General features: G+C 44.0%; 1 protein-coding gene across 1 annotated transcript; it reads right to left on the reverse strand.

The window, feature by feature from the left end:
- Positions 1-2,355: 2,355 nt before the first annotated feature.
- On the reverse strand, positions 2,356-11,055 carry LOC114356249 (uncharacterized). The gene is made up of 2 exons (XM_028309335.1): positions 8,115-11,055; positions 2,356-3,959 (listed from the first exon to the last, which is right to left on the reverse strand). Exons 1-2 carry the CDS (start codon positions 11,052-11,054, stop codon positions 2,547-2,549), a joined length of 4,353 nt encoding a protein of 1,450 aa, XP_028165136.1. The 5' UTR covers position 11,055; the 3' UTR covers positions 2,356-2,546.
- Between the last annotated feature and the right edge of the window lie 598 nt (positions 11,056-11,653).

Here is an 11,653-nt window from a genome sequence, read left to right on the forward strand (position 1 = left end):
TATCAATATCTGTATGGTTTCATAAAAACCTGGTTATTTAACTTATTTAAATAAACTACGATGTTTTATGCCAATATGTCACGCTCTACCACACATATTAGTAAGCCAAATATGGGGATTGACACAGGCAATAAATAATATGTTAATAGTTGATTAATATGTTACTGGAGTGGATGTATATGAATAATTTCTAGGAATTAGTCCGGACGTTTGTGTAGGGAAGAGTTTATTTTATATTAAAAGAAATTGATGGAAAATATGTGTTGCAAGTATAATAAAAGTATCAGTAACTTATTAGTAACTAGCTTTTCGCCCGCGTGGAATTTCGTCTGTCACAGAAAAACTTAATCGCGCGCGTCCCTGTTTCAAAAACCGGGATAAAAACTACCCTATGTCCTTTCTCAGGACTATCTCTATGCCAAATTTCATCAAAATCGCTTCAGTGGTTTTGGCGTGAAAGCAAGACAGACAGAGTTACTTTCGCATTTATAATATTAGTATAGATCTATGGTATTGGACTGATAATCATAATAATGATAATGATGATGATTATGATGAAGTGAAAGACTTACTATTTTGTAGTTTACGCTTTTGGATTTTACCAATCTGCAAATGCTAAAATTAAAACCGAACTTAGTGGCTCAAGTAAGAATACTACAGTAAAAATGACACTGTTTTAGTTGATTCATATATCTTTTAAACATACAAAATTCCTGACGTATATTGACGCGAACTACACAAAATGACGTCCAATAATTGTATTTGTATTGTAAATGACTATAATTAAATACTTGCTCAAGTACGCAACTTAAATGTTCACATCTTCGTTCAGTAATTGCGAGGGTACTAACAGAAAGCGCGGCAAACTTGTAACTGTCAAATGTGACAGGCCGCCATCTTGGATGCCGACGTGTTAACTCTGACTCCCTGATAATTACTGGGGCGATTAGTCAGAGGTTTAGCCCCTTGACTACATTTACACCGAAGCCAGACTATTTTCCCACCTCTCGTTCCCACTGCAACTCTATGCAAAACTATTCGCACCTCTCGTTCCCACCGCTGCAACTCCTGTGTAGCCAGGATCTACAGCTTGACCGCCAGTAACCCAACCAGCGAAGGTCAAGTTTGTCGCGGGGGAAAGTTAAACTGACATTGTACCCGCAACGAAATTAATTAGAAGAACATAGGAGATCGAAGTTTAGGATCGACATTCTTCTAAGAAAGGAGTAGCTATAGTAATAAGCCACGCAACATAACGTGGTACAGTATTATTTATCATCACACTTATCGTACAAAAGTAACATATTTGTATGTTTGCTTTATTAATCCACTCACAAAGTGGACAGACGACCTTATAAAGGTAGCTGGAATTCGCTGGATGCGCTACCAACCGGGCAATCTGGAAGTCATTGGGAGAGGCTTTATTCGTCCAAGGGAGAGGCCTATGTTCAGCAGTGAACGTCCTGTGACTGAAATGATCATGATGTTGATGATGATGAAATTAATGGTAGATTATTCACTGGAGTTAATTCAAATAGTTCAAAACAACGTTGTTCTGTACAGTCAGCGTCAAATAGACGTGACACCCAAAGTGGCCAAAAAGTTGACAAATACAACCTTATCCCAAATAACAAAGACGTGTTGCGAACTTTTTGGCTACTTTGGGTGTCACGAACTACATATTTGACGCTGATTACAATACGGATCTAAATGTTGTGTTCCCCAGTCGATGAAGAACATGATGTCGTGCCCTGCGTGCCCAAAAAACGATTTAATGAATGCTACTGACAACGCCACTCTTGTGGCGGAGTTTTGGGCTGACACTGTGTAGGTTTATTGTCTACGCAACAAAAAGAATAAGAACACGATACAGCACGGTGTTACAGGGTGACAGAAACGTCTTAAGGTAATGGAGGTCGATAATTAGTGAGCTTGTTCCAACAGGACTTCAGACGAAGTAATTCCTGCCTTTTAAGATAAGTTATGACGTAATGGAGTGCGAGCTGATAGGACAAACATAACAGCATCTATTACAAGCAACGAGAGCAATTGCGCTTGTATGTCAAACATAATTATAGTTTTTGCAACTCACGAAGGCGAGTGAGCTTTACTTATGTGCGTGTACAACCCAGAACAGACGGTGAAACGCAACTGCAACGAAACTGCAACTGCTAGTTACTTTTGAATTGCATCTAAGTTTCTGCCATAGCGTCCGTTGAGAGACCACACATGACGCGACCAGTTTGAAACTTTCAGTTTCAGTTTCATTCATCGGAATCATCAGAAAGTTGCAGTTTCGTTGCAGTTGCGTTTCACCGTCTGTTCTGGGCCTACGTGCACATAACGATTGTTAATCGTACTAACTATTCTAATTCTGTCGTATCAATAAAATGCAGTTTCAGAAACGTATTCCGTCTATTCTTCCTCAAGTGACATTAATAATAAAAAAGCGAACATCGAAAGTTAATAGACAATAAAAAAAACATAGCGTAAAAAAGTATACATATTTATCAAAAAGTGTCCATTCGTGGACATCCTCCCCTTTTTTAGAGGAGAACGATTTTCCTAAGTGGGCGCCGCAGGACTCCACTCGCTGTCCGAACATCTACCACCCTGACCACGCCGTCACGACCCGGAAACAGGGCCTCGACCACACCCCGAGGCCAGGTTCCCCTTGGTAGATCTCCGTCACCAATGAGAACAGGGTCCCCGACCTTAATCTGAACATCCACTCCCGGTACACGTCGTGGGGCCAGGGTTGGTAAATATTCCGACATCCAACGACGCCAAAAATGGTCCGCGAGACGGAGCGCCTTCCGCCAACAGCTCCTGCCCATCAAATCGGTATCGCAAAGCCCATCCGCAGGAAAAGGTTGGCCCGACGACCCGCCAATCAGGAAGTGGTTCGGAGTCAAAGCTTCGGGGTAGTCTGGATCTGGAGCTATATGCGTCAGAGGCCGCGAATTCAGTATAGCTTCTACCTCCGATAATAGGGTCATCAAAACTTCCTCTCGAGGATTCCGCTCCCGCAATGTCACCTTCAGCGCTGACTTGACACTTCGTACTAATCGTTCCCAGACGCCGCCCATGAATGGAGCCGAAGGGGGTATGAAGCGCCAGACGATTTTATTGGTCGCAGCGTAGTCCGAAACCGCAATATCGTAGAGGACCCGAAGTTGCCGACTTGCTCCAACAAATGACGTGCCATTGTCGGAGAAAATGACGCTCGGTGTGCCTCGACGCGCGATGAACCTCCGAAGACACATAATAGCCGCATCCGCAGAAAGGCTTGCAACGATCTCAAGGTGGATGGCTCTTGTAACCATGCACGTAAATAATGCCACCCAACGTTTTTCCTTCCTGCGACCGATGGCAACTTCAACTGGTCCAAAATAATCAATGCCGGTAAAAGTGAAAGGGCGCTGATGGTGAGCTAATCTTTCCTCCGGAAGATCTCCCATTGGAGGACAGAGCGTTGATCTCCGAAGCAGCTTACAAGTCTGACATCTATGTATGACCCACCGAACAGCGTTTCGTATGCCGAGAATCCAAAACTTCTGCCGCAGTTCATTAATGACACTCTCCGTGTTGCAATGAGCGAATTTCTCGTGGTAATGAAGAATAAGAAGGCGTACCAGTGGCTCTTTGCCATCCAAAATTACCGGTAGCTGCGCCAAAGTCGACGATGTTCTCCCCGCGAGGCACAGCAATCCATCCTTCAACACCGGGGATAGTGTGACAAGGCGGCTCTTTCTTGGCACGGGTTGGTGGCGCATCAGACAGAGCATTTCCTCTTGAAAAACGTTCAGCTGACTCCGAGCCAGAAGATGTCGTTCCGCACGCAGAATGTCCTCAGCTTTTAGCGGCAATAGGCAAGGAGCCGTGGCGGAAGGGGTCGAAGATTGAAAACCTGATCTTTGCGTTAAACAAATATCCCCAACCCAAAAATTTTGAAAAATGTGGTGGCTGACTCCCTGTCGCGGATTGAGGAGCTGGAACTGCCTGTAAACCTCGAGCATCTCGCCCAGGGTCGACGGCTCTTCTCTGCGGCTGGAAAAACTGCAATTACCCGGAAGTCGCGTTCCCCTGTATTGCGACGTCAGTACACCGACTTCCAGGCCTTATGTACCCAAATTCTTTCGCAAACAAGTTTTTGACAGCCTGCACTCCCTTAGTCATCCTGGCTGTAAGGCTTCCGCAAAACTGGTTTCCCAACGGTTTGTATGGCCCGGCGTCAGGAAGGACTGCAGCAACTGGGCGCGCGCTTGCATCCCTTGCCAACGTGCAAAAGTCAACCGGCACGTGACTGCACCGCTGGGATCTTTCAAATTACCCCAAGCGCGGTTCAAGGAAATCCATATAGACCTGGTAGGACCGCTTCCTGTCTCCGAAGGCTTCCGGTACTGCCTCACAGCCGTAGATCGGTTCACCCGTTGGCCAGAAGCCGTACCAATTGCGGATAATCGTACTAACTATTCTAATTCTGTCGTATCAATAAAATGCAGTTTCAGAAACGTATTCCGTCTATTCTTCCTCAAGTGACATTAATAATAAAAAAGCGAACATCGAAAGTTAATAGACAATAAAAAAAACATAGCGTAAAAAAGTATACATATTTATCAAAAAGTGTCCATTCGTGGACAACGATAGTGTAATGTCTATCAAAACTTTTGAAATGCGAACATTAGCGAGCCACCACACATGTAAAGCTCACTCGCCTTCGTGGATTGCAACAACTATACTCTTTTGCTATACTTATGGCCAGTTACACCGTCTCCAATAAGTTTCAGTTAGTTATTATAGGAAGTGGCACGGGAGGGGTGCATTGACATAGTTATGACGTGACAGAAAATACAAATCTGCCCCCCTAGACAAAACGCACATTTTGATCGAATCGAAAATCGAATCCGTCAAAACTCCATACAAAAAAGGGGCTTTTCGACCACTTTTCGACTGGTTTGCGATTATAATTTGCACTTTGTCTAGACCCACTGAAGTCTCGCTGACGTTTGACGTTACGAAAACACCCTACCTTGTCGCTGCCATACCTTAGGACCTAACTGATTTAAACGCAAGACTTATATTTTGGGACGCTTTAGACGAATGCTGCCCCCCTAGACAAAACGCACTTTTTGATCGAATCGAAAATCGAATCCGTCAAAACTCCATACAAAAAAGGGGCTTTTCGACCACTTTTCGACTGGTTTGCGATTATAATTTGCACTTTGTCTAGACCCACAGCTATGCCAATAAATGTTTTTTTCTTTCTTTGTTATTGGCCATTTGCAGAAAATAGATTTAACCACAGATCACAGAAACTAAAGGGAGATGTGACAAGGGGGCGTGGCCGGTGTCGCAGCAATATGCCCAAAAACGGAACACATTGCTGCAGACGTCATAATGTAAACAGTTTACATTACTTGCGTAGTACTAAAGATTATTCGAACGTTGAGTACTGATACCGCAGTGGATAATGAGCACATATTTTGATTACTTTGTGTGTATCAATTTCTAATGCGACACTGAGTTCCGAACTCAGCGCATTAGTTGGAAGGGAGAGGGCGCCACCGGGCGACGTAAACATTGGCTCCGTAAAAATAAATTTGTTAAAAATACATTTTCACACCTTTTACCGTAATTGTAGTTTAAATCGTGAGGTTTATATTTGACTATCATGTGTGAGTGTTATCTAGTGTATTGCTGCCAGTAATAAAGTGTTATAACAATACAAACTAAATTTGGACAGAGTGACACTAATTAAACTGATAATTGGTTATAGAGAACATTTTTAGTTGCAAGAGCATCAGTGATCTGCGTAATCAGTGTCGTAATAACATCAAGCACCGATATCGCCAAACATTTTCAAGGATTTTGATACATAATTTAAAAACCGTTATTTTGAATGTGTAAACAAACAGTGCTGCAATGATGTTCCATCAAACTGTATTTCGTCACTAAAAGACTAGTAGCGCCATCTGTTAGTGAGTAGTGAAAGTGAAAAGCAACTATCACCGCCATCTAGCGTACAGAAGAATAGGCATTTAAAAGCTATTAAGAACTACCACTAGGCATCGATAGAGGGCGTTACGTACACCAACAACAGAAAAATGGCTTCGACTAAAACGGAAAATTATGGTCCTTGCGCTGCTTGCTTTCAAATTATATCATCTCGCCAATTTTTGAAATGCTGTCTATGCTCTAAAAAGTACGACATCATATGCGTCAATGTGAGNCGGAGATACCTGTGCATTGTTAGCCACAAATTCTGAAAAGGTATCCGACCTCTCACTAGTATGGGAGCCAAAAGATCTAAATGGTTCATAGATGCGCATGTCTTCCCTCCTGGTGAAATGATGGGGTTGTTTGCTAACAGAATTAACCGACTCCCAAAATAATCCCAGAGTGCGAGTGAATGAAGTGGGTGACAGCGAACTACCTAAATCAACATTAGAGTGATCGGCAACTGAGAGGTCGGACAACTCTTTATGTACTAGCTTTAAAGCGTCGGGGTTATTTGGTTCTTCGATGAGAGCTTTCGATTCACGCCTCGGATCGTCGCGTGATACCATAATATGAAACACAGGAATGGACGAGGTAACCGCTTGCGTTTTGCTACCCGAAAACCCAAACAAAACCCATCCCAGTTGAGTTCGAATGGCAACCGGCTGAGACTTCGAACCACTTCTGGTCTCGGAAGCGACTGTGAGAGACCAGTTATCGACACCTATAATCAGCATGGGCCTCGCTTCATCGTAGCATAATTCGTGTACTATGTCAGCTAAATACGGAAATGATTGGAGGCTTTCTCGTGGCGCAGACTGGCTGCGCAGCCCTAAGTCCTTTATCGACCTCGTCCCTTGAATAGGGTAACTCGTATCGGAACAACGACCTTTTATTTCAAAATCCACATACTGCACGGCGCTATGTTTTGTTAAACCACCAACACAATCTAAATGAATTTGTCCCTGAGGACCTTCAGCGCCTATTCGAGAGGCGATGTCGGAGTCGATCAGCGTGGCTGTAGACCCGTCGTCTAGTAGTGCAAACGTATCGACACTACCAGCAGGCCCAGACACGGTAACAGCCACTACCTTTAATAAGGGACGTAATGCAGGATTGTTAACTAGCGTATCGGTTGCGTTGATAGCTACCGTATCAGGTTTTGAGTTAGATGACGTTGAAGGAAATGATTGTTCGATATTATTATGTGCGGCCGAAATGTGATTAGGATTAGGTTTAAAATTTGGATCGTGTAATAGCATGTGATGTTTTGCATTGCAACCGTTTCCCTGACAATTTAATTTGTTCCTATTGCACGTTTTAAAAATGTGGAAACCTCTTTTAAGACAGCGGTGACAGATTTTATTCTTTTTAATAAAATGCCATCTGTCATCGACTGTCAATGACATGAAGTCTTTGCAATTTGACAGATCGTGCGTTTGTTTACAAAATGAACAAATTTTTGATGTTGGATGATTCGGAACATTTATTGGATGCATTGCAGGTGCTTTGAAAGTCGTACCTGAAGTTGACTCGGAGATGGTATGTGTCCGGTGGTGAATTGGGCCCTGTGTCGTGGCATCGGCCACCGCTCCAAACTTCACCACTAAATCCACCTCACGAGATAGGAAGCGCGACAACATCTCTACCTTACCTTGGCCTAAACTCTCGTTAGCGGCAGCGAAATCCAGCCATCGTGCNGTTAGTGAATTGGCTATTTCGAAGAATTTACAAGGAGATTTAAATAAGAAGATAGCAATACTACAGTTCACACTAAAAAGAGAGGTAGGGCCACAGAGAGCGAGATAGATATAAGTAGGTATTTGACTCAAGTTTTGTTCCCAACTTTGCCCTCCATTTTTATCTGTAGCTTCATGATACTCACCCATCGTAATCCACCAATCAGAAACGAGGTTTATTTACTTTGCTGGGCTGTGATTGGTCAAGTTGTGTTTCTCTTGATAATTTCAATTTCAAAATGTCACTTTCTGTCTGTGAAGTCAAGTCTGTAGGGGTGTCCACTTTGAAAAAACATCGATGTTTTATTCGATTCGATATTTTGAAACTGTACATCGATTTCTTTCGATGTATTGGAAGAAAACATCGANAAAAATGTGACCCCGATTTTTGAATATGAGCGCGAGAAATACATGGACCCTAGCAGTCGCCCTTACCAGTCTAATCCAAGAGCTAAAATGAGTGACGTCTGCTACTACTGGTAAGGGAAGCTGATTTAATGAATGAATAACGTTGATGGAATCTGAAACATGTTCGAGTGGTATGACGTCATGAGAAATGGGTGACTTGAGCTCCTCTTGTCCTAAATCTGACGATATCGAAGCCTTTTCCGCAGGCCACTCACTGATTGGAGCTAATAAAAAGTCTGGACCAAATATCCATCGTGACTCAATGCCGCATGTCCCCCTAGTCGCGTCGTCAGCCACGTTAAGTTCGCTTGGAACCCAACGCCACTCGGTACTATGGCTGTTTTCCAATATTTCGCCGACGCGATGGGCCACAAATGGCTTAAAATTACGTGCGTCGCTTCGCAGCCACCCCAATACAGTCATTGAGTCAGTCCAGAAAAAACGCCGACTTGGTTTGATTCGATGTGCATCTCCAATAGTCGTGGCCAGCCGAGAAGCTATCAAAGCTCCCTGCAATTCCAATCGGGGAATCGAAGCGGGCTTAAGCGGAGATACCCGTGCCTTGCTAGCCACAAGCGCGAGTTTCACTTCCCCGTTAGGAAGAACAAACCTCCAGTACGCAACGGCAACATGGGCCAATTCGCTGGCATCGCAAAAAACGTGTAACTCCAACTCACTGAAATCGCTTAAATTGTAACATCGCGGTACTTGAAACTGTAGGATAGACTTCCGACTTTCGAACCATTCATTCCACGTTATTTGATCTGCATCCGATAACCTTTCATCCCATCCGAGTCCCTTGCGCCACAAATTTTGAAAAAGTATCCGACCTCTCACTACTATGGGAGCTAAAAGACCTAATGGATCATAGATGCGCATGACCTGTGCCAGTACTTCCCTCTTGGTGAAATGATGGGGTTGTTTGATACCAGGGTTAAAACCTAGTACGTCATTAACCGGGTCCCAAAATAATCCCAGAGTGCGAGTGAATGAAGTGGGTGACAGAGAACTACCTAAATCAACATTAGAGTGATCGGCAACTGAGAGGTCGGACAACAACTCTTTATGCAGTAGCTCTAAAGCGTCGGGGTTGTTGGATACCCAACCACGCATTTCGAAACCGCCTCGCTTATGAATTTCACATATATTTGCTGCCAAATGTTTCGCTTTTTCAACCGAATCAACACTCCCTATGTAGTCATCCATATACGTATCGGATGCGATGGCTTCTACTGCCTCGGGAAATTCGTCTTGAAACTCTGATGCATTTTTATTTAACACGAAAATCGCTGTCGACGGACTAGAGCAAGCACCAAAAATCATGGAAGACATGCGAAACGTTTTAATCGGACCGTTAGGATCATCTCGCCACAAAAAACGTTGCGCATCCCGATCATCTTCCTGAATTTTAACTTGCGGAAACATTTCCTTAATGTCGGCTGTTAAGGCAATCTTTCCTTCCCTAAAACGCATCAAAATTCCAAGGATTGGTTGTAAAAAATCAGGGCCAGGCAAAAGTAATGAATTAAGAGACACCCCTTGTGTCTTGGCGGCGGCATCGTGGACTACACGGAGTTTCGCTGGTTTGTTAGGATTCACCACTCCGAAGTGCGGCAAATACCAACAAAGCGGCTTCGGCGGCTGCCCCGTGCACTCCTCGGCGTAACCTTTAGCTAGCATGTCGTGTATGTTCTTACGGTAACGTTCAGCATACGCGGGGTCTTTTATCATTTTTGATTCAAGACTTTTGAATCTTGAAAACGCTAAAGAATAACTATCAGGAACCGTAATGTTATCAGATTTCCAGAGTAGGCCTACCTGAAAGCGTCCGTTAGGTAAGCGACGTGTCGTATTACGCAAAATCTGGACAGCACGCTCATCATCGACACTACGAAGCTCATGTTTGGTAATTCCAATAGCGTCCAGGCGGTATTGTTCTTTGATGAGAGCTTCCAATTCATGCCTCGGATCGTCGTGTGAAATCATGTGAAACACAGGAGTGGACGAAGTAACCACACGAGTTTTGCTACTCGAAAACCCGAATAAAACCCATCCCAGTTGAGTTCGAATGGCAACCGGCTGAGACTTCGAACCACTTCTGGTCTCGGACGCGACTATGAGAGGCCAGTTATCGACACCTATAATCAGCATGGGCCTCGCTTCATCGTAGCATAATTCGTGTACTATGTCAGCTAAATACGGAAATGATTGGAGGCTTTCTCGTGGCGCAGACTGGCTGCGCAGCCCTAAGTCCTTTATCGACCTCGCCCCTTGAATAGGGTAACTCGTATCAGAACAACGACCTTTTATTTCAAAATCCACATACTGCACGGCGCTATCTTTTGTTAAACCACCTACACAATCTAAATGAATTTGTCCCTGAGGACCTTCAGCGCCTATTCGAGAGGCGATGTCGGAGTCGATCAGCGTGGCTGTAGACCCGTCGTCTAGTAGTGCAAACGTATCGACACTACCAGCAGGCCCAGACACGGTAACAGCCACTACCTTTAATAAGGGACGTAATGCAGGATTGTTAACTAGCGTATCGGTTGCGTTGATAGCTACCGTATCAGGTTTTGAGTTAGATGACGTTGAAGGAGATGATTGTTCGATATTATTATGAGCGGCCGAAATGTGATTAGGTTTAAAATTTGGATCGTGTAATAGCATGTGATGTTTTGCATCGCAACCGTTTGCCTGACAATTTAACTTATTCCTATTGCACGTTTTAAAAATGTGGAAACCTCTTTTAAGACAGCGGTGACAGATTTTATTCCTTTTAATAAAATGCCATCTGTCATCGACTGTCAATGACATGAAGTCTTTGCAATTTGACAGATCGTGCGTTTGTTTACAAAATGAACAAATTTTTGATGTTGGATGATTCGGAACATTTATTGGATGCATTGCAGGTGCTTTGCTAGACGACGGGTCTACAGCCACGCTGATCGACTCCGACATCGCCTCTCGAATAGGCGCTGAAGGTCCTCAGGGACAAATTCATTTAGATTGTGTAGGTGGTTTAACAAAAGATAGCGCCGTGCAGTATGTGGATTTTGAAATAAAAGGTCGTTGTTCCGATACGAGTTACCCTATTCAAGGGGCGAGGTCGATAAAGGACTTAGGGCTGCGCAGCCAGTCGGCGCCACGAGAAAGCCTCCAATCATTTCCGTATTTAGCTGATATAGTACACGAATTATGCTACGATGAAGCGAGGCCCATGCTGATTATAGGTGTCGATAACTGGCCTCTCACAGTCGCTTCCGAGACCAGAAGTGGATCGAAATCTCAGCCGGTTGCCATTCGTACTCAACTGGGATGGGTTTTGTTTGGGTTTTCGAGTAGCAAAACGCAAGCGGTTACCTCGTCCATTCCTGTGTTTCATATTATGGTATCACGCGACGCTTGGCCTAAAATCTCGTTCGCGGCAGCGAAATCCAGCCATCGCGTGCGTAGCAGTGGCGTCAACTTACTTAACAGTCCCCCGAAGAGCTCAGGGGAGCGTA

Source organism: Ostrinia furnacalis, unplaced genomic scaffold (genome assembly GCF_004193835.3).
Source record: "Ostrinia furnacalis isolate ACB-3 unplaced genomic scaffold, ASM419383v2 OfSCF2703, whole genome shotgun sequence".
NCBI classification, from domain to species: Eukaryota; Metazoa; Arthropoda; class Insecta; order Lepidoptera; family Crambidae; genus Ostrinia; species Ostrinia furnacalis.

What these genes read in the sequence shown, in the direction of transcription:
- LOC114356249 (XM_028309335.1), bottom strand. Translation starts at nt 11,054, where the DNA reads ATGCATCCAATAAATGTTCCGAATCATCCAACATCAAAAATTTGTTCA.